Here is a 24,081-nt window from a genome sequence, read left to right on the forward strand (position 1 = left end):
CTTAAAGCTCAACATTCAAAAAAATGAAGATTATGGCATCCAGTCTCATCACTTCATGGCAAATAGATGGGAAAACAGTAGAAACAGTGGCTGACTTTATTTTTCTGGGCTCCAAAATCACTGCAGATGGTGATTGCAGCCATGAAATTAAAAGACACTTACTCCTTAGAAAGAAAGTTATGACCAACCTAGGCAGCATATTAAAAAGCAGAGACATTACTTTGTCAACAAAGGTCCATCTAGTCAAGGCTGTGGTTTTTCCAGTGTATGGATGTGAGAGTTGGACTATAAAGAAAGCTGAGCACAAAAGAATTGATGCTTTTGAACTGTGGTGTTGGAGAAGACTCTTGAGAGTCCCTTGGACTGCAAGGAGATCCAACCAGTCCATCCTAAAGGAGATCAGTCCTGGGTGTTCATTGGAAGGACTGATGTTGAAGCTGAAACTCCAATACTTTGGCCACCTGATGTGACGAGCTTACTCATTTGAAAAGACCCTGACGCTGGGAAAGATTGAGGGTGGGAGGAGAAGGGGACAACAGAGGATGAAATGGTTGGATGGCATCACCAACTCAATGGACATGGGTTTGGGTGGACTTCAGGAGTTGGTGATGGACAGGGAGGCCTGGTGTGCTGTGGTTCATGGGGTCGCAAAGAGTAGGACACGACTGAGCAACTGAACTGAACTTGTGGATAATGGGAGCCAGGTTTCTCAATATCGGAGAAAGAAGTTACAGATCAGCAAGGGGAGAAGGCTAGCATGACCACTGAGGTCAGAGAGATCAGTATGAATTCCTATTTAGCACATTTATTTTATCCATTTATTTTTATATGTTCCAATTTACAATTAGAAAATAATCTGTGGAGTGCTACTTTGTCACTGTGAGAATAACCCAGTTTCTCCAGCACTCAGTCATCTACAGTTTTAATATCCTTTAATCAATTATTGACCTGAATCAATTATTTAGTTGGAGGATGAAAGGAAACTTATTTTCTTTTTTTTCTCTCTTTACTGCACTGTCTGGCATGTGGGATCTTAATTCCCCGAACAGGGACTGAACCCGTGCCCCCTGCATTGGAAGCAAGAAGTCCTAACCACTGAACCACCAGGGAAATCCAGAAAAAGAGACTTATTTTCAAATTCTGTCATTCCCACTGCAGCAATTCGATAAATGATAATTAAGTACACAGCTGCTCATTTTCCACTGAAAGCTATGTTATAGGTTCAATATGATTTATTGTAGAGAATTGAACTTTAATTTTCATAATATTAAATTTAAAATAATATAATCTCACCAAGTTCACATTTAAATAATGCAGAAGAAAATTTAATCATATGGCAAGTGTTTACATTATATGGTTAAGTTAAAAGGGCAGGTTACGAAACAATGCAGCTCATCCGATTCTCACAACCTAAGGATACTGCTAGTAGCAAGCGTTGTTTGAGCTCCTTCTTTGTGTCAGAAACTATACCACGTGCCTTTAGTTATATTTCCTTGTTTAAATTTCACCCCTGTGATGTAGATAATTACTATTATCGACCCCGTTTTACAAATGAAGAAACTGAAGATTGAAGAGATAAGTAAATGGTAGGCAAGATCTAGTGTAGTAAGTAGTGGTAAAAAACAGGAATTCAAACCCAGCTGTCTGATTTCAGAATTATCTCTTAATTCCATACACCAAAATTTTCATGGTGGTTTTCAGCACACAGTGGTATTCTAAATGACTTTTATTTTCATTTTGTGATCTTTCTATATTTTTACAATGAACATGAATTACTACTATAATTTTTTTTTTTACTTAAAACAACTGACAAGGACCTACTAAATAGCACAGGAAATTATACTCGCTATTATATAATAACCTATAAGGGGAAAGAATCTAAAAAAGAATATATGTGTGTGTGTGTGTGTGTGTATGTGTGTGTGTGTAACTGAATCTCTGTGCTGTACACCTGAAACTTACGTGATATTGTATATCAACTATAGTTCAATAATTTTTTTTTAATTTAAAAAGTAAAAATTTCTGGTTTAATAGAATCTTGTAAGCTACTATAAGACACAACAACCATATACACCTAGTGTACACAAAGTAGAATCTGCAGTGGGATATAAATGCTACTCCAGACTAGTACTCCATAGTCAAAGATGATTCTAAACTGTTGAGTTAGACTCTGTCAGAGGTTTCTCTATTAGGAGACTTTAAAACACCCATGTGGGCTTCAGAGGTGATTCAGCGGTAAAAAAAATCTGCCTACCAAGCAGGAGTGTGAGTTTGATCCTGGAGTCGGGCAGGTCTCCTAGAGAAGAAAATGGCAACCCACTCCAGTATTCTTGCCTGGGAAATCCCATGGACAGAGGAACCCAGTGGGCTACAGTCCATGAGGTTGAAAAGAGTCCAACATAGCAACTAAAAAACATCAAACACGCATGTGCTTTGTGAAGCTACAAAAGCAGACAGTAGAAAGTAGCATTTTCCAAACTTATTTGACTAGCATTCTTGGGAATGCACTTTGGGACATGTTGATATGTACAATTATCACTGGGTAAAAAATTTTTTAAAAAACACAAACATTTTCAACCCAAGACAGAAAATAAAGAAACAGCACCATCAGAGATATTCATAACCACTCTTCCTGGCACCCTCCCCACAACTGTAACAGCAACTTTCTGGTGTTCAGATACAGAATATTGTGGTTAAAAGCAATTAAGTAAAGGCAAAAAAAGAATCTTGTGGCTTAGTGTATTCTCACTGTGTAAGTGTACTCTGCACCTATGAGCTACTTTTGTATAAGACATTTGTAAAGCAGGCGGTCCTGTGTCTGATAGGAAACCCTGTGTGTCTACTTACTGGCTAGGAGCTGTGCTAAATATTTTATGTTTGTTCACTTATCTCTGCTAGCAATCACATGAGGTGACTATTTTATCCCCACTTTACAGATCAGGAAATATACGCTCAATGTAACCTGCCCAAGTTCACACAGCTAAGAAATGTCAAAGCCAGGATTCAGACCTTGGGTTTGTCTGGTTCCTTCCATTGTACCACATCTGGAAGCCACAGGCCTTCTGAGCACCTTAAATGAGTTTCAATGGGAAGGAAAATTCCTCTTCTGAAATAGCTCCCGGGATTAAGGAAAGTTAAAGAACAAGAAGTTGAGACCTAACCCCAAATAAGGCAATTCCCCCAAAAGCCCCATATGCTATAGCTGCATCTAAACTTGCACTCTAGCTCTTTTGACTGCCGCAGTTGCTTCCTAACAGGCAGACAGACCACTAACACCATACCATGTAGGCCTCTGGCTTGAGTCTAAACTTCAGTTTAGATGTGCTTTCCCTTGACATTTCCTGTAAACATAAGCATTCTTACACTTAAATTTTTTTATTTTATTATTTTTTTCTTCCAGTTTTACTGAGTATAATTGATATACAGCACTGTATACATTTAAGGTGTACAGCATAATGATGGGACTTAACATATGTCATGAAATCATGACCAGAATAGGCTTAGTGAGCATCCATCACCTCACATAGATACAAAATTCAAGAAATTAAAAAATATGTTTTCCTTATGATCAGAACTCCTAGGATTTACTCCCAACTTTCATATATAACATACAGCATTAATTATATTTATCATGATGTACATTATATCCCTAGCACTTATTTGTCTTATAACTCCAAGTTTGTAGTTATGGCCACCATTATTTAATTCCTCCCTCCCCTCATCCCCTGCTTCTAGTAACCACAAATCTAATCTCTTTCTCTGAGTTTGTTTTTGAAGTATAATTGACCTACAACTCTGTCAGTTCTTGTTACACAACATAGTGATTCAATATTTCTATACATTTCAAAATGATCACCACAAATAAGTCTGTTACCATCCTACACTTAATTTTAATAGCCAATTGGTAAGTGATAAAAATGTATAAGAGCTTCCACTCTTCAATCTACTTCTGATAATAGCTTGGAGTTGGAATACTATTTTCAATCACTAGGGAAAGGTTATTTTAATTTCTTCAGGGTGTACTTCATTCCTTTTCCCAGATTACACTTCTGTGTTTCATCCAGAGATTAGAAGACTGGACTATACTTATTGGACTGGTAAATTGCCTGTTTTCACCAATTGTATTTTGGGTAAACTGCAGGATGTAGGATCAAGTAATCCTGACCTCTAGCTGGATGACTCGAAGTACACACATACCTCTCTAACATAAACGCTTCTCATTTTCTTTACAGTAACTCTGTAGGCAGAAAATATAATAGACCTTTAATATAGAAAGCGAGAATGGAATAGTGGAAAAACTATGAGTTTGGGGCCAAACAGACCTGAGTTTGAATATCACTTCCACCTCCTGCTAGCTATGATCTGGAGAAAATTACTTCAGCTCGCTGGGCTTCAGGATCCTCATTTATAAAATGGAGATAACCACTCTAGGTGATACATAGGGACAAAAGCAAGGCATCCCCAAACTGGAATTGCTTTGAGAATGAGATTAGGAAGAATTGTGTTATAATGGCTGTCAGGCCATCTATAGAAATGACACAAACCAAGCACAATTTGTAAGTGTTCAAAGAGATTTGAGACCTGATCCCAAATAAGGTGATTAGGGTTTTGTCTCAGGAAAGCACATCCAAAGCTATAAGAAATAAGCCTTGTATAAAATCAAGTATAATCAAAGCTGAATCAAAAATATGTCACATAGTCTTTAAGAAAAACCATAAAGAGAAACACATATACCTACATAGTGATAAAAAGTTTTCCCTATGAAAGGAAAGCCCCAGTGTTCATTTTCTGGAGAAGTACCTCTAATACTAAGGCTAAGAGTATCTGACCCATGAATATGAACATCTAGTCCATGTGCCATATGAATAACATCTTTTAATACTTGATTTCCTTTTTCTCTGGGGTCCTATGTTCACCAAGAAACTTTCTACTTATTCTACTCTATTTATATTTGTTTTCTCATATCTCTTTATCATAGGCAGATGTGCTAACCAGCTAACATGAATGATGTGGTCAATGAGGCACTTAGATTTCTCCAAATAAATTATGAAATTGGTGTTCTGGTTTATATATTGGACCCTTAGGAGTTTGCCTAGTATGAATCTATCTCACTTTGTTATACTCACAGCATTAAAATTCTGAAGCAAGATTTTTAAACTGACAGAAACCTAGTATTGCTGAGCATGCTAGAGAACAACCTAGCAACTTTTTTGTGAAGAATTTGGTAATGTGTTATCAAAATGTGTACACCCTGGGACTTCCCTGGTGGTCCAGTGGCTAAGACTCTGTGCTCCCAATACAGGGTCCCGGGTTTGATCTCTGATAAGGGAACTAGATCCCACATGCTGCAACTAAAGATCTTGCATGCAACAACAAAGATCAAAGATCCTGTGCGCTGCAACTAAAACCCAGCGCAGGCAAATAAATAAATATATCTTTTTAATGTTTATACCCTGTTACCTAAATTCCTACTTCTAGGAATTTAATGCAAGGAGATAATCAGACAAATAAAAAAGGATGCTAATTAAAGCACTGTTTATAAGCATTAAAAATTAGACATTTGGATTTTTATCAATAGGGCACTAAATAAGTCGATTACAGCCTATACATTAAATATACTATGCAGTCAATAAAAAGAAGGTGGTGACTCTGTATTTATTGACCCGGAAAAATGTCCATGACATACACAGTAAGTGAAAATGGTATATATAATATCCCATTGTACTAAGTTGTGCACTTTTTAGCACCACACACAGTATTTTCCTACAGAAAATGATATCCCCATGAGCTCTGCCATGGTATATGAAATGCTGCATGTTATAATCATCTTTTGGAAATTTACAATGCTGTTTATCATAGTGAATACTCTTAAAGCCATTGTTTTAAAATTGTTTAACCTAGCATTATCCAAAGTAACCTCATCATAGATCCTTTTTTTTTCATGTAACACCTTTTAAAATAAAAAGCTAAAATTTAAAAAAAGCTAAAATGAATAAAATATGAAGGAACTTGTTTCCAGAAAACCCTTTGGGAAACATGGGCTTCAAAGAGCTGATAGATTATTCACCAGAATGTTATTAGTCTATCTACTTATTTACCAAAAATACATACCATCTTTATAAAAATAGCTATTCACAAAAGGGATAATTCCAGATGTACAAATAATAATAAATGTTATATGTTGAGGACCTATTCTATATCATGCTAAGGGCTTTATGTATTCTGAAAATAAGGATGAAATGACATGAGAAGAAATTGAGCCTCAGAGATCACATGACTTGCCTATGTACAAGTGGCTAGTAAGTGGCCAAGCCATAGTTTGAACTGCAGGTCAGTCCAAATGTCCAATATGTCTGCTCTTTTCACTATACTAGACTTTGTCTCTTCCACAAGATACTCTTCCTTTAAGGTCTCACTTGAGCAATCAGCCAGTCTGCCAACCCCAGGTGACACCTCTCTGGTTTCCCATGTACCTCATTCAAACCTCAATATGAAGAATAAGTAAAGTACCTGGCAAGGTACCTGAAATGTAGTAGATTAAATACAGCAATTCCTGTAATGATTGTCCCTTTGAATGGTTTTAACATAAAGAACTTATCTTCTTTCTTGGACTCCTAAGGTGCACTATGCAACTTTCAATTGATAGAAATTAAGGCTTTAATATTAAGACTTCCCTGGTGGCTCAGACGGTAAAGCGTTTGCCTACAGTGCAGGAGACCCGGCTTCGATCCCTGGGTTGGGAAGATCCCCTGGAGAAGGAAATGGCAATCCACTCCAGTACTCTTGCATGGAAAATCCCATGGACAGCGGAGCCTGGTAGGCTACAGTCCATCGGGTTGCAAAGAGTCGGACATGACTGAGCGACTTTATTTTCATTTCATATGATAGTTATATACTTGATTTAGAAAAAAAAAAAGTAAGATTATGGCATGGAATACTTACTTCAAATTTCACAGAGTAAGTGTAGGTGATGTTCAACTTATCTGTATAGTCTCCAGGGATTTCCATAGGGGTTCCATTGCAAGTTAGATGGTTTTCATCTACATGTTTATAGCTAGTAAAAGAGAGGGAGAAAAGGAAGGGAAGGGAATTTTTATATCAAATTGAAATTGTAAATTTCTGATTCATGGCTCTTTGGGCATGTAATAACAGCAGGCTGATAAAAATGGGCCTTTCATTATATTCTGCATTTAAAACTCTTTACAATTTAAAATATTCTTGTTTCTAAATGTCCCTAACATTCAAATAGACTCAATATACTGCCCAAAACACAATACTTAAGAACTTCCTCTTTGCCTGTGGATAGATTTTTTTAAATCCTTCTATTAGTAAATGGCTTTATTTTTCATCTTTCATCCCATCCCTCTCTTCTATATACTAAAAAAAAAAAAAAACTATCTTGTAACCTCAACTATAGTTAGAAAATCAAATAGATGAGACAGAAATCATATTTATAAGCACCCAGAGATCTGAGGGCCTACTGTGTATAAAATGCCATGCTTAGCCATAAAAGGGCCTGAGGATATATCTATGTGAACCTTTTGTGTTTGAAAAAGAGAATGATTATTAAAATCCAAAGATGGAAAACAAAAACTAGAGAAGCTTGAAACTAGACAGAACTGGTGAAGCTAGCAAATGCCTGGTCAGAAATAAAGTGACTCTTCCATTTCTTGAAAAATCAAAGAATAAAGGGGAGAGAGAAAAATCAAAAGGAGAAGCCATGTTGCTTCATTTTTGAATTAGTTAACTCAACATACAGTTTACCCTGTGGTTTCTGTCTAAAGATTAATATGCAATCCTGATGAGATTATTATCTTTACACATACATGCACAATCAAACCACTCACTCACAACTGCAAAGGTTATTGGTTTGCACATCTTTTGTATTCATTCTTGTAACCCTACTTACTGTCTGGTCCATAATGTGCCCTTACAAGTGTAGGATAAACATATTCTATTTAAAGCCAAAATACATTTTAAAATAGCTATGAATTAGAGAAATCATAATTGTTAAGGCTACAGGTCAACATTTCACACTGAAGGGAAAAATTAAATTACTACATGATAATGGATATCAAGTATGCTCTGAAGTATGGGTCTTAAACCCCGTACAGGGAAGATCTGCATTTCATATAAGAGACTATGTGGTAAAAATTCTATAAAGGTCTCTAATCAAGTTAGAAGCCCTATTTTAAACCACTGGCCTTATATATGGATTGTATAAGGCCTTCCAAGCCACTTTCACAACTTCAACTTTTACTCTGAAATGGGAGGTCACTGGAAGATTCTAAGTAGAGGATTGACACGAGCTGAAATTTTAAGAGGGTCATGTATATGTATGGCTGAGTCCCTTCACTATTCACCTGAAACTATGACAACATTGTTAACCATCTATACCCCAATACAAAATAAAAGTTTAAAATGAAAAAAATAAATAAAAAGGAATGCTCTGAATGCTGTATTGAGAAAAGGTTATGAGAAGACAAGGGTAGCAGCAAGGAAACCAGCTAGGTTTCTGCAACAACCAGGTAAGGTATGACGATGTTCTGGACCAGCTGATAGTGCTGGAGGTGATGAGAAGTGGTGGATTCTAAATATGTTTTTAAAATAGAGCCACATGGGGAATTCCATGGTGGTCTCTGGGCTTCCATCACAGGGAGCATGGGTTCCATCCCTGGTCTAGTAACTAAGATTCCACAAGCCATATGGTGCTGCCCAGAAAAAAAAAAAAGCCAGAGCCACATGATATACTAAAGGATTAGACCAGATATAGGGTATGAGGGAAGAATGATAAAGAGAAATCAAGAGTGATTTCATGGTTTGGGGATCTGGGCAACTAGAAGGATATAGTTGCCATCTACTGAGATGGAGAAGACAACAAAAGAAGTGGGTTTGGAAGAAGATTAGAAGATTATTTGGGGACATGTTAAGTTGGAAATGACTATTAGACATCCAAGTGGCAAATAGACAGCTAAATATACAAGTCTAGAGACCTAAGAGGGGCTTCCCAGGTGGCATTAGTGGTAAAGAATCTGCCTGCCAATGCAGGAGACACAGTAGACATGGGTTTGATCCTAGGTCAGGAAGAGCCCCTGGAGGAGGGCATGACAACCCTCTCCAGTATTCGTGCCTGAAGAAACCCATGGACAGAGGAGACTGGTGGGCTATGGTCCATGGAGTAGCAAAGAGTTGGACATGACTGAAGCAACTGAGCACACACACAGAGACCTAAGTGTCACTGTGGTATCTGATGCCAGGAGACAGGGTCAGATCACCAAGGTGAGTATAAATAAAGAGGCAGAGCTCAAATACTGAATTCTGGAGCCCTCTGATATTAAGAGGTTGGAGGAAAGAGGGACTTCCCTGGCAGTCCAGTGGTTATGACTCGGGTTCAACCCCTGGTTGGAGGACTAAAATCCCACAAACCATGTGGTAAACCCAAAAACAAAAACAAAAACAAAAAAAAGAGAGAGAGAGAGAGGTTGGAGAATTTGGAAGACTGATGAGCAACCAGTGAGACAAGAGAAAACCAGGAAAGTGGTAACGCAAAAGCCAATGCAGCAGGTGTTTTAAGGAAAAAGAGATAATCAACTATGGCAACCATTAGGGAAATTAACAGGGTACAGTACCTGAAAGAAAACACAAGACTTTAGACTTAGAAAACCATTAGGCCTAATTCACATCTATGACCTTGAGCAGAATGCCCAGTTCTGAAAAAGATGAATTTTAACACAGTCCTTATTCTCAGGGGGACCAAATAAATGAGCTTTCCTGTGATTAGATAAAAGTTTTATTGCATGCATATATAAGTGATGACTATGGGCAGGATAGATAAATACAGCTCTAGAAAATGATTTTCTTGGCTTTTTTTTACTCTAAATCTGAGAATATGAAATGTGCCTGTAAGCACTAAATTTGATTTTCATATAGCCGATGAGATAGCTTCCTATATCATACTTCGTATGTTAACTACCTTTCTACCCAAATGATTTTCAACAGAAGCAGCCATTCTGAGTCAGATCTCACAGTCCATGAACCTAAAATCCTATTCCTACTTATCAGAAGTGACATACACAAAGAAGCATGGGTGATTGCCCTTGGCAATGGTTAGTATTCCCTGGCCTCTCTGGGTAGCTCTGTTTATCCTGTTAATGATAAACACGCCCTGATCCTTTTAATCTTTCTTTTATTTTCTATCTGCAATACCTTATGAAATAAATCTTCAAAAAATTTTAACATAGCCACTAATTTCCAAAAGAATATCTTTTTACAAAGATAAATCAGAGTTGGAAAGTACCAATGTTCTTCATCTTTTGGGGTCTTGCTTATCTAATTAAATATATGGACCCTTTTACCCAGAAAAATACACATCAATAAAAACTGGGTTTGATGCATCAGAATCTATATTAAAAACCCCTAATTCAGTCCCCTCCTTTTGTAAATGAGGAGATTGAGCCTGTGAGACATCAAGTTAATGTACCCAGGGCCAAAAGCTTGGTACAGTACATTCTTTAACTATTCTTTCCCTTTGGTCATTAGTTGTGACAGATGGAACAACCTTGGCTAAAATAAAATAGGCTAGTAGATTTAAAAACAATGAAATCTGATCCATCTTGATGAACTTAGGGTTGACTTCCAAAATGGAACCAGCAGATATGAGACTAAAATCCAAATTTCCAAATTCCTTGTTCTGTGTTCAGAAAACTATACCACACTTACCTCCTTTAATATACTTCACCTTAGTCTCAAAGGATAACTTCCTCCATCTTAATATATCAGATTTTATAATATTTTACCCATATCGATCATGATTTGATATACTGTATGATTTATTCCCCCTCCCTCTTTTAATTGAAGAGTACCAATCTTATCCTACAGTTTCAAAGAATCTTGAAGTTAGAACATCATTTGCACCTATCCAGTCTCTTACCCAATGCAGAACTGCCCTTGAAATTCATTAAGTATTCACTTACTAGGGATCAAACACTATGCTAGGTGCTTAATTATGAAATCTCTAAGAGCTGGGTCATCTAGGCTCTTCATACAAATATCTAGGGATTAACTACTCACTACTTCTTGAGAGTGCTTATTCAACTGTTAGAGAGCTCTAACTGCTAGCAGATTCTTTCTCAAACCCAGCTGATACCTGCCTAATAGACTCCATTGGAACTAGAATTCTCCTCTGAACAAACAGAAACCTTAACGTAATCTCTGTCATATGGCAGCAACTAAGGAAGAGTTAGGACACCCTCAATAAGGCTATTCTCTTCCAGATCTGTCAGTTCTTTCTCACATTACATGTTACTCGCATGCTTACTATAAGTAAAAGAGAATAAAATTGTCTGTTTGATTTTTTAAACTTTATGTCTAAGGTTATATCACACATATATCCTAAAAATGAAAATTCTGGTGAGATCTTCTACATTTTGAATTAATTTTTAAATTAATGGAACTAATTTAAAAGATATTCTATAATTACCTTTTGGGTTCAAGTCTAGCAGAAACCAATTTTGAAACATACCAATCTACTTCATTTTCACTGTGATATGTAATGGTAATATCAACGTGGTTGAAGATGTAGTAAGTATTAGTTTTGTTGAATTCAGGCTGCAAAAATATAAAGAAATTTGAAAGAAGTTTGAATGTTTCCTATAAACTCAAAAATATAAATTGTGACCATGGAATGAAAATGAGATATATTAGTTCTAAAAAACCAAGCTATAAATTAAGCATACTGAAGTGTAAATGTGTTTTTATAAGATTAAAAGTGCAGCCCTGAACATCTGGCCTAAAATTAAGATGTTGCTTAATTCTATTGTCTTAAACAGTTGTTACAAAGGAATAACATTGAAAATGTAAAATTCACAAATGCACACATTGCTGGTTTTTAACCACACAAAAATATGAAGTAATGCAAATAAACTAATAAAATGTTATAGGTACTTAAAGTTTAAGCATATCAAGAGTTTGGGCTTTATTTATGGTTAAAGTAAGGAAACAAGAAAAAATAGAAAGAAGACGTGTTGCAGAATGCAAACTGTGATGTCTCTGGGTAGTGAGACTACAGGCATTCATTTTTCCACTGTTTCTTTAGATTTTTCTGTACTTATCAAATTTTGTATAATGAGGGCATATTTACATTTATAATCAGAGGCATCAAAAAGTGAATTAAACTCTATCAGTCAAGTACTCATTAGTTCATTCCCTAACAGCCAATGCTTCTTAAACTTGAAAGTTTATACAAATCACCCAAATGCAGATTCTGACTCACTGGGCCTGGGGTGAGACTTGAGATTCTATATGTCTAACAAGCTCCCAGGTGGCGCCGATGCTACTGACCCTGGAACACACTTTGAGAACCACTGCTTTAATTCAGAAGAAAGAAAACTTCTGACTGCTCTTTTCTGGTAAAAGTGGTTAAGGAAGAGTGAATGATTATTTTTCCATAAGGATGTGGGAGAAGCTTCTGTATAAGACTTATGATGGGTTGGACTATCCCCCAGTACAGTTAAATGAGAGACAGTATAACTATACAAAGAAATACAATGAAGCTACAGCAGATCTGCACGTACTGGTATGGAGGTGTGGCCATGATATATGCTAATAGAAGCAGCACACTGCGCTTAGTCACTCAGTCACATCCAGCTCTTTGTGACTCCATGGACTCTAGCCCTCCAGGCTCCTCTGTCCATGGGGACTCTCCAGGCAAGAATACTGGAGTGGGTTGCCGTGCCCTCCTCCAGCAGATCTTCCCCACCCAGGGATTGAACTCAGGTCTCTCACATTGCAGGTGGATTCTTCACCACCTGAGCTGCCAGGGAATCTCAAGAATTCTGGAGTGGGTAGCCTATCCCTTTCTCCAGGGGGTCTTCCCAACCCAGGAATTGAACTGGGGTCCCCTGCATTGTAGGCAGATTCTTTACCGGCTAAGCTACCAGGGAAGCCCCAGAAGCAGCACAGCATAGGGGTTAAAGAAGTAGACTCCACAGTCAAATTGCCAAGGTTGAAGGCTCAGGTATGGCATGTACCAGCCTGTGTGATGTTGGCCAAGTTGCTTAACCAATCAGTGTCTTGATTTCTACACCTTTACTGTAGACATCATAACAGGGTGTGTGTTAGTTGTTCAGTCATGTCCAACACTTTGTGACCCTATGGTCTGTCCATGGAATTCTCCACACAAGAATACTGGAGTGGGTTGTCATTCCCTTCTCCAGGGGATCTTCCTGACCCGGGGATTGAACCCGGGTCTCCTGCATTGCAGGCAGATTCTTTACCATCTGAACTACAGGGTGCTGTAAGCATTAAATCAACACATGAAAAGCATTTCAACTACCATGAGGCATAAAGTACTGGATCTGAGAGATAACATGGTAACAAGGTCCTCCAGGATCTGAATCCTGCTTATCTCTCCAGACTCATCTGCTGCCATAGCCTCTACTTAAAATCTGATATTACTACCAAACAATTCTTTATTCTGTGCTCTCACAGCACTCGGCTCATATCTATGTCACTTATATCAGATTGTAGTTGGTGTATTTACATGTTTCCATCCCCTAGTAAATTGTGTTCCCCATTTGATCACAAGGCTAGAAATTTTGTCTGGCTCATTCATTCACTCAACAAGTATTTTTGAACATCTACTATGTGCCAGGCACTTCTCAAACATGTTTTCAGAGCTAATATACTGTAGATGTTCAAAAAATACAAGAGGCACTTTGGGATGGTGCAAAGAGAACAGAATTTGGATCAAAAAAACATTGGCGCTCTAGCTGCCATCTTGCGTCCCCGCGTGTGTGCGCCTAACCTCAGCTGGTCTGCCCGAGACCACCTGAGTGCCAACCCTATTCCCCTGCGCGGCCCCATTTCCGCTCCAACAAGATGAAAGAAACTATCATGAACCAGGAGAAACTCGCCAAACTGCAGGCACAAGTGCGCATTGGTGGGAAAGGAACTGCTCACAGAAAGAAGAAGGTGGTTCATAGAACAGCCACAGCAGATGACAAAAAACTTCAGTTCTCTTTAAAGAAGTTAGGGGTAAACAATATCTCTGGTATTGAAGAGGTGAATATGTTCACAAATCAAGGAACAGTGATCCACTTTAACAACCCTAAAGTTCAGGCATCTCTGGCAGCAAACACTTTCACCATTACGGGCCACGCTGAGACAAAGCAACTGACAGAAATGCTCCCCAGCATCTTAAACCAGCTTGGTGCCGACAGTCTCACCAGTTTAAGGAGACTGGCTGAAGCTCTGCCCAAATAATCTGTGGATGGAAAAGCACCACTTGCCACTGGAGAGGAGGAGGATGATGAAGTTCCAGATCTTGTGGAGAATTTTGATGAGGCTTCCAAGAATGAAGCAAACTGAATTGAGTTAACTTCCGAAGAAGATAAATCTTGAAGAAGTTACTGGGAGCTGCTATTTTACATTATGACTGCTTTTTAAAATTTTGTTTATGGATCTGATAAAATCTAGATCTCTAATATTTTTAAGCCTAAGCCCCTGGACACTGCAGCTCTTTTCAGTTTTTGCTTATATACAATTCATTCTTTGCAGCTAATGAAGCTGAAGAAGCCTAAGAATAAAGTTTGAGACAAAGATAAATAAAATTCTTTGCCTAGTATATGGTTTTATTTTTTATTTCATTGATACCAATTTGTACACAGAAGGCAAAATTGTTTATAGAAAGCTAATCATGGCATGTAATATGACTGATAATCATGAATGGAATCTGATTAAAGATTTAAAATGACAGTATTAAAAAAAAAAAAAAAACATTGGCATGAGGGAATTCCCTGGTGGTCGAGTGGTTAAAACTCAGTGCTTTCACTGCCATAGCCTGCGTTCAGTCCCTGGTTGGGGAACTAAGATCCTGCAAGCTGCATGGTGTGGTCAAAAAGCAACCACAACATTGAGATGGAATTCATATTTTGCCACATACAAGCTTTTGTATGCCAATTTTTCTGGGCCTTGGTTTTCTTAGCTGTAAAATGGGGCTGCTGCTGCTTAGTTGCTCAGTCATGTCCAACTCTTTTCTACACTATGGACTGTAGCTCACCCAGCTCATCTGTCCATGGGGATTCTCCAGGCAAAAGTACTAGAGTGGGTTTCCATGCCCTCCTCCAGGGAATCTGTCCAACCCAGGGATCGAACCCAGGTCTCCTGCATTGCAGGCAGATTCTTTACTACTGAACCACCAGGGAAGTCTGTAAAATGAGGCTACCATCACTTAATTCATAAAATTATTAAGAGGAATAAGTGAGAAATCATATGGAAAGAGCTAGTTTAGTACCTGGCACAGAATAAGGAAATCATTAAATGTTAGATTCCTTCCTACTAGATATTAAAATTATGCTTTAATGGGGTGGGAGGTGGGAGGGGGGTTCAGGATTGGGAACTCATGTACACCTGTGGCTGATTCACGTCAATGTATGGCAAAACCAATACAGTATTGTAAAGCAAAATAAAGTAAAAAACAAAAATTAAAATAAATAAATAAATAAATAAAATAAAATTATGCTTTAAAACTTTAACTAGATTTCCAATTCCCATCTTATTAGGGCCAAATCTCCTGCTGCAAAGCACAAATGATAAACATAACAAATATCCCCTTAAAAGCAACATGAGCATAGGATATAGCACACTAAGAGTGACCCCTAATGTAAACTATGGACTTTAGGTGGTCATCATGTGATGCATCAGTGCAGGCTCATCAGTTGTAATGAATGTCCCACTCTGGTGGAGGATGCTGAGAATGGAGGAGGTTATGTCTGTATGGCACAGAGGGTGTATGGGAAATCTCTGTACCTTCCTCTCAATTTTACTATGAACGTAAACCTGCTCTGAAAGAATAGGCTTTAAAATTTAAAAAAGCAACATGAGGTGACAAGAAAGTAAGGAACTACCAATGCCAAATTCTTTTTTTATTTACTATTCTTATTGTTTTTTATTTATTTTTATTTTTTGGCCATACCATGTGGCATATAGGATCTTAGTTCCTTGAAAAAGGGATCAAACCCATGCCCCCTGCATTGGAAGCCCAGAGTCTTAACCACTGGACTGCCAGGGAGGTCCCAATGCCAAATTCTAAGGGGAAGCAGTAAGTCAGAGAGGTCAGCTGGGTAAGGAAGCACTGATGCTGCTCTTGCCCTGAGGATACCTGCTAATTTGGGCAAACCTGAACTTCAGTTTGGGTAGCTTCATGAGGAGGAGGAAGGGGGCACTCAGGGAGGGCCCTCCCAGATGAGAAGGCTAATATGAAACCCTCTGCACACTAAGCTGAGACCACCCACCCCTTCTAAAAGCAACATCCTCAGGATAAAGGTGAGCAAGAAGTGAGCCTACTCCTATAGTCCCAATGGACTATTGGGAAGATGGCCTCAAAGATAAACAGAACCAGGTGCGGGTAGGGGGAGAGAAATAAAACTGTCCTCAAAAATCATAGATTTGCAGGCTGGATTCACATCATCTAAGTTGCTTCAGGAAGTTTAAATTATGAATTTGCCTTAAGGTGTTCCCAGACTGGTATTTCCCAAAGACACCATGTGGAAGTAAATGAAAATCCTCTCTGAAGGAAAGTACTTTGACCCTAGGACTCAAACTCCACAAATACTACTTGAGAACGATGAATATGAAGTCAAAATAATGAAGCACACAAGGAAAAAAGGAATCATGAGCAGGAACTAGCAGAAACAAATTTGTAAAGATTTCAGATCCAGGAATGGTAAGAGGCAGATTTAAAATTAACCAAACAATATATTTCAAAGACATCAAACACAAGTGTGCATAAAATAGATAAGTATAAAATAACGACCTAGCAGATCTGAAAAACAACAAAACTTGTAGAAATGAGAAAGATTATTACTGATATTTTAAGAGAAGGAACATGTGAAAAGATAATTTATAGACTAGAAGATACACCAGAAGAACACAGTACAGGAAAAAAAAAATAGAAAACACAGAAAAAAAGTTAAGACATGTGGAGAAGAAAAAAACACTTAACATAGCTTTAATTGGAGTCTAAAAAGGAAAGAAGAAAATATCTGACTATGGCTGAGAATTACAGAACTGATAAAAGGCACCAATCCAGGAAACTCAAGGAATTAACAACACGATTAAAAACACAGCAAAACAAAAATCCATACCCAGACGCATAATCATGAAACTATATCATACCCTCTAAGAAACAGGTGACTGGAATGTCCCTGGTAGCCTAGTGGCTAAGATTCCAAGCTTTCACTGCCTCAGCCCTGGTTCAGTCTCTGGTCAGGAAATTGAGATCCTGAAAACCATATGGCGTGGCCAAAAAAAAAAAAGTAACCAAGAAGTAGGTAGGAATGAAAAGACCAAAACAGAAATTCAAACCTTAAATATTAGAAGAATTACAACAATAAAATGTAGACCACATAAAGACTTTTCAAAGAAATATTATATTTCATGGAATTGAAAATGCCACCACTTGCAAAACATCATTTTATGTGCTGCTAAAAAAATACACTGCCAATTAAACTTTAACACGCCATCAACTGGAAGACACATCTTGATTTCATAAATGATAAAATATGGGGAAGCATGAGTCTTAGAATCAATAAAATGTGGAATATCAAAATAGTAAACAAAATGTAATATAACAGAACTGAGAGTAAATGTCATAGCAATACATGTAAATGGGCTTAACTCAGCCATTAAGAGGAAAAGATTTTTCAGAAGATGCCCTGAAGCAAAACCCAACCTGTTGTATAAAAGAGACATATCTAAAAGAGATCTGGAAAGTTAAATTGAAAGGATAGGCAAAGTCACACCAAGCAAATGTATGCAAAAAGAAAACAGGAGAGTGGAATCTCCTCCTCCAGACATGATGGAAGAATATGAGACTAGATTTACTCGTTCACCTTAAACAATTTTTTCAAATGGTTAAAATATTTGCAAACGGTTTTCAGACCTTGGACAACAAAGAACATTAAGAGAGTGATCACCTAGAGAAGGGGAAGCCTCAAGCTTCCTTCCCAGAGAGAATTTCCAGGCTGTGGTACAGGGAAGGGGTACCCAAAGAAGCCCCGCAATCTCCCCAGTTGGGAAGACAAAGTTCAAAGTCCAGAGAGGCCAAGGGGGCTGGATTTTGTGGGGAAGAATACCAGAGAGAGGGGAGCTGCACAGAGATTTCTGGAGATAAACTAGGGCTCTCCTTCATCAGAGTATTGATCAGTGCATGCATGTAAGGTGTGCCAGTTATTGATTTATTGCCTCTCATTGCCAGATTCATGCTCTTTGACCTCTGTGAAAATTATCTGGGCCCTTTGAGTATTTTAACTAGGTTTCCTTTGCAAGCTGGCACTGAATGAACCTTTGTCAGTAGAGGGCGCTGGCTAGACGCTGCAAGAGAAAAGGTTTTTGTTTCCTGGTTGATGGAAGCTACACTTTCTGAAGCCTCAGCATCCCCTAAGGAATAGTGGATCCAGTTATCACAGTAAAAGAAAGAAATAAAAGACACCAGGTAGAGGGGGATGAACAAGCAGAGCACAGACTTTTAGGGCAGTGAAACTACTCTATATGACATTATAACAGTGGACACATGTCATTATACATTTGTCCAAACCCATAAAATACACACAAGAGTGAACCCTAATGTAAACTATGGGCTTTGGGTGAAATGTGTATCACATTAATTAATGTGTATCACATAGTGCAACAACGTGTATCTTCACTGTGTATCAATGAAGATTCATCGGTTGTTACAAATGTACCACATTCTGGTGAGTGATGTTGATAATGACGGAAGCTATGCATGTGTGAGAGCAGAAGGCACCTGGGAAGTCTCTGTACCTACCACTTCATTTTTCTTTGACCTAAAACTGCTCTAAATAATAAACCTATTCTTTAAAAAGAGATATTATGTGCATCCTGATGAAAGAACACATCACTACCTTATCTTGTCAAAGAGATCAAACCTGAATCTAATCAATCCACTAGATCCATCTATCAACTTCTAAGAAATCAGGGACAGAGGAAAATGTACCCTTGTTTGGATGAATGATACAGGAATACATAAGTGTATAAATCTGTGATAAATCAAATCCAAAGATGCTAATTATAGAATCTAGGTGCTGGGTATGTGAGTGTCCACTATACAATTCATTCAACTTTTCTGTGTGTTTGAAAATGCTCCCACAAAAAAGAGAATGCTCAGTCCATGGGGTCATAAAGAGGACACAACTGAGCTACTTCACCTTCACTTTCACAAGAAAATATTGATAAAAGCTGTATAAAATGCTCAAGTCTAAACTATAGTGTTGAGAGATGTAGACTTGGGTAATAAAACTGTAAAAGAAACTCAAGGAAGTGATTAGGGTGAAAGTTAGGATTGTGGTTATTTTAGGGGATGCAACACAGTTTCAATGGGTAGCATACATGAATACCTTCTGAGGAGGCTGGCCAAATTCAATTTCTTGATCTGGCTGACGCTTACAAAGGTGTTCCGCTTATAACAGTTCATTAAACTTTATATCTGCTCTGTGTGGTTTTCTGTTATCTGTTTTGTTTTTTTTTAACAAAAAGGGTTTTTATTAAGCCCATATCCTTTGGAGAGTTCCCTGGTGGTCTAGCGGTTAGGGTTTGGCGCTTTCACTGCCATGGCCATAGTTCAATCTCTGGTCAAGGAACTAAGATCCTGTAAACTACATGACCCAGCCAAAAATAAGAACCACTCCATATAGAATTTCATCGAGTATCAAACACAGACTTTATTTATCCAAATTTCTCCTATTCATTAACTTCTCTCTTCTGTAATTTGCTGCTTTTCCTCCCACATTCCCTGTGGCAATGTTTACCATTGTGAAGAATATATATCACTGGGGATATATGAGATAATCTTAGGTAGTAGATGAAAAAAATCTGTATTCTATTTTTCTATGTACTTGAAAATAGATGAACAGAATACTAAGCCTGTAATTTCTATAATATCCTTTTAAATAAGTTTAAGTTAAACTAGAGATAAATACATATTTGCCATCTCTTTTGCAGAGCATTGTATTAATAAGTCTCCTAGACTGAGCCAGATGACTATTGAGGTCCCTAATAAAACAATAGCTTTTGTAAAGCAATTATATTCCAGTTTTTTTTTAAAGGAAAGAAAAACTTTTGAAAAATAAAAGTTATTTTGTTACTGCTTCTAAACTCTATATCCCATTTATCTCAACTTTGTTACCTCAGAGTGATTTCTCTGTGCTCCAAGAAGGCCTTGGTCTTCTCTGTATTCCACTCCAAATCCTTATGCTTGTCAGATCTAAAGCCATTTGTCTTTATATCTTTACCTTTGCTAGTAATAGCTCATAAATGAAATCATACAACCTGTAAAATTTTATTTCTGGCTTCTTTCGCTTAGTACAAGTTTGAGATCTCTCCATGTTGTGCATGTGTCAACAGTTTGCTCATTTTAATTGCTGAGTTGTTGTACAAGGAATGAATACCCCATATCTTCTTCATTTACTCACCTGTTGAGGGGCATTTACATTGTTTGCAGATGTTGGCTAACATAAATTGTTACAAATGTTTGTGTTTAAAAAAAGCCCCCTTTTTCCCAGGATATCTTTACTGGAGATGGGAGAAGAGATGGAGTTTTCATGTAACTAGGACTTTTAGTGGCCTGCTCTGATATGCTGGAATCCCTGAGACATGTATACAAACTACATACACCTCAGGCCCCATGAGTCTTGTTAGATATGTCAAGCCTTTGATATTAAAAAATACCTCTGAAATTTATTAAAAATTAAATATCTATTGCTTTATATACCATTGTCACTATACTTTTTGTTAGAGCTATTATAACTAGCAGTACCAAATATAACTTTCCTTCCTAAATTCATAACAATAAAACTTTAAAGAAATTTTTAAAATTACAGATAAATAAGTACAAGTGCCTCAGTTGTGGCACAAACCACCAAGGTGGTCCCTGAATGACTAAAATGCAAGAAGCACAGCCCTTTTCTCTGGAAAGAAACAATGAAGGGTACCACCATTTAGACTCCAAAACCTCTGCTCCTCTCTCTCCCTTCCCCTTCAGCCCATTGCTGATCCACATTGAGTCTCTCCATATAAGAAAGATTCTAAGTAGTGCTGCCCTTCCATGACCATTCAGCCTCCAAGGCAGCCCCAAGACACTTCTGTTACCCTAGGACCCAGTAGAAAACAGTTTGAGAATCACAAGATAAATTTCAAACCATGTGATTAGGACTTCCAAGCTAAAAAGATCTGAGTTGGAGTCCTATGTCTTCCACTTACTAGCTGTCTGCCTCTAGTCATGTCCCTTACCGTCTCTGAGATTGAATTTTATCATCTGTAAAACAGCAGTAGTAGATTCTAGCAACAGGACTGTTTCAAGGATTAAATTAATCACTGTGTATAGGGTGATATAACATTGCTTCTGGCTCATAATAGGCATTTAATGTGACTTTCCTTACCACTGTATACAGGACCTCCTGCCATGATCTGGCTTCTACCTACCCCCGTTTTGAGCTTCATCTCTACATGCATCCCCAAAACCCCAAACCTTATGCTGCAGATATACCCAATTACTCACAGTCCCTCAATCACAGCATGCTATTTCAGACTTCCAATCTCTTGACCAATCTCACACTGATTTCCCTTCTAGAAATGCTCACCCACCCATTCATCTAACGAATACTTTTTAATTCCCTTCATTATATCCTCCTTACTCCTTAGTCTTCTACCATAAAACATTTTATTGCATCAGTTTGCTCACAAGTCTATCTCCTACTTAGGACTATGAACTTCTAGAGGGCAAGGGACCACTTGTCTTTGTATCCTCAACCTCTAGCATAAAACGGAGACAATAGTAGGTGTCCCATTCATGTTTAAGTGACTATGCTGCTGCTGCTGCTAGGTCGCTTCAGTCGTGTCCGACTCTGTGTGACCCCATAGACGGCAGCCCGCCAGGCTCCGTTGTCCCTGGGATTCTCCAGGCAAGAACACTGGAGTGGGTTGCCATTTCCTTCTCCAATGCATGAAAGTGAAAAGTCAAAGTGAAGTCGCTCAGTCATGTCCGACTCTTAGCAACCCCATGGACTACAGCCCACCAGGCTCCTCCGCCCATGGGATTTTCCAGGCAAGAGTACTGGAGTGGGGTGCCATTGCCTTTAAGTGACTATACTAGAAAGCAAAATGTAAATGAAGCAACATTCTTATATTTCTATAGTAAGTTCTCAATACTTACGTGCATGAAGCAAGCATCACTGGATACGCCACTTTGGGTAACAAAGCATCCTATTGGAAATCCTGTTGTACAGTACTTATTTCCACCATTTATATCACGACACCATACCACTGGCATATTATCAATAATCCTAAATATAAATATTTTAAGGAAAAGATTTAATAAGCAATTTATATCAAGCAAAACTAACATCATCTTACACATATTTAAGTTCATAGTCTTGTTTGATTTTGTTTTGGCCACACCACATGACTTGCAAGATCTTAGTTCCCCAACAAAGGATTGAACCCAGGCCCATGGCAGTGAAAGTGCTGAGTCCTAACCACTGGACTGCCAAGGAATTCTCCAGAAGCAGTTTTAAAATCTACCTGAAATTATATACTATTTTTTTGTGGATTGGCTTTGATTAAAAATCTTGAAAAAAATCTGTGCTTCAGGTTGTGGGGGAGAGACATGGAGAAGGAGGCATTACTGTTTTCCATAACAGGTCTTGTAGAGCTGTTTGTGTCTTTAAATCAAGAGGATGTATAACTTTGCTTAAAAATTAAAGCCAATGAAAAAGAAAAAAAAAAATAAAAATAAAAAAAATAAAAAATAAAAATCTTAACTTATGGGGAGGAGGTGGGAGGGAGGGCTTAACAAGGAAGAGGTATATGTATACATAGAGCAGATTGATGCTATTGTACAGCAGAAACTAACACAACATTGTAAAGAAATTACATTCCAATTTATTTTTATTAATTTATTTGTACTCCGATACTTAAAAACCCTTTTTAAGAATCTGAACTTAAGGAATTCCCTGGTGGTCCAGTGGTTAGTACTCCACTCTTTCACTGCCAAGGGCCTGAGTTCAATCCCTGGTCAGGGAACTAAGATCCCACATGCTGTGTGGCAAGGCCAAAAAAATGAAAAAATAAATAAATAAATAAAAATTCTTCCACTCATTACCCATTCAACAACTATTTACTGAACACCTGCCATCTGCCAGGCACTAATACATACATTTGTTTTCAGATAAGAAATAAAAAGGATGCTATATGAAATCTAGCAAATAAAGAAGTCACCCACAAGTTTACCAACTGTCAAACGTTGTTTTTCATTCTGTTCTCTTTCCTTGAAGATGATTTTTAAATCTCCAATCAAGATTTCCCCCAATCCATCCCCAAATGCCAGCATATTTTCAAAGGATGCAAACTGGTTAATTACTCTACAGTAAAACTACTAATTTATACTATCACAACATACATTTCTCCAAAGGGGAATAAAACCCATAAAACTGCTTCTGAAGGGAATTGAAATTTTAAGTCATACGATGTCAGATGCCAAACATACCAGTGATGTTGATAATTCAGTTGCATTCCTCTCTTCAAAAAATCCAGCTTTTTCTTTTGATCTTCCTTTGCTGTATCATAAGATTTCATACAAACTTTCACACATGTCTCTGACTTGTTAAAGGAAAACTGTTAAGAAAGAAAATTAAAAATATTAAGAGATTTGGACTAAGTTGTACAAACCAAAATTCACAAAGTAAGCACTTTATCTTACAGATGAAACTTTTCTTCAGAGATTTCAGTAGGCCATGATTCTCAACACTATTTCCTCTACACTTCAGTACACATCTGAAGTAATTAAACTAGACACACACTGCTTTCAAGAGAACCTGCCTTCTTCAGTACTATATAAGGTGGGGTATAAAACCCACTGCAGCTTCCTATAAATTACCCTGATCTAGAACACTTCACTTAAAACTGATAATAAAATTGGCTGTAGCGATGGTTATGCTGCTGCTGCTGCTGCTGCTAAGTCGCTTCAGTCGTGTCCGACTCTGTGCGACCCCATAGGCGGCAGCCCAC

At 37.8% G+C, this 24,081-nt stretch overlaps 2 protein-coding genes across 8 annotated transcripts in view; one reads left to right on the top strand and one right to left on the bottom strand.

Annotated features, from left to right (window-relative positions):
- The window catches only part of LOC101116968 (transmembrane 9 superfamily member 2-like), an 84,280-nt gene that overhangs the window by 51,173 nt on the left and 9,026 nt on the right, over positions 1–24,081 (bottom strand). For 5 of the 7 annotated variants that reach the window (XM_012107250.5, XM_060408006.1, XM_042241683.2 and 2 more), the window contains exons 4-7: positions 23,561–23,688; positions 22,229–22,358; positions 11,480–11,607; positions 6,943–7,054 (exon numbers count right to left, since the gene is read on the bottom strand). In XM_012107250.5, the coding sequence (XP_011962640.1) occupies positions 6,943–7,054; positions 11,480–11,607; positions 22,229–22,358; positions 23,561–23,688 (498 nt within the window). The remainder of the gene's footprint in view (positions 1–6,942; positions 7,055–11,479; positions 11,608–22,228; positions 22,359–23,560; positions 23,689–24,081) is intronic. The other 2 variants (XM_042241682.2, XM_060408007.1) reach the window with 1 other exon arrangement.
- Positions 13,763–14,754, top strand: LOC114118736 (transcription factor BTF3-like). Its single transcript, XM_042241685.2, has one exon. It carries the CDS (start codon positions 13,879–13,881, stop codon positions 14,260–14,262), a length of 384 nt encoding a protein of 127 aa, XP_042097619.1. The 5' UTR covers positions 13,763–13,878; the 3' UTR covers positions 14,263–14,754.

This window comes from Ovis aries, chromosome X, assembly GCF_016772045.2.
Source record: "Ovis aries strain OAR_USU_Benz2616 breed Rambouillet chromosome X, ARS-UI_Ramb_v3.0, whole genome shotgun sequence".
NCBI classification, from domain to species: Eukaryota; Metazoa; Chordata; class Mammalia; order Artiodactyla; family Bovidae; genus Ovis; species Ovis aries.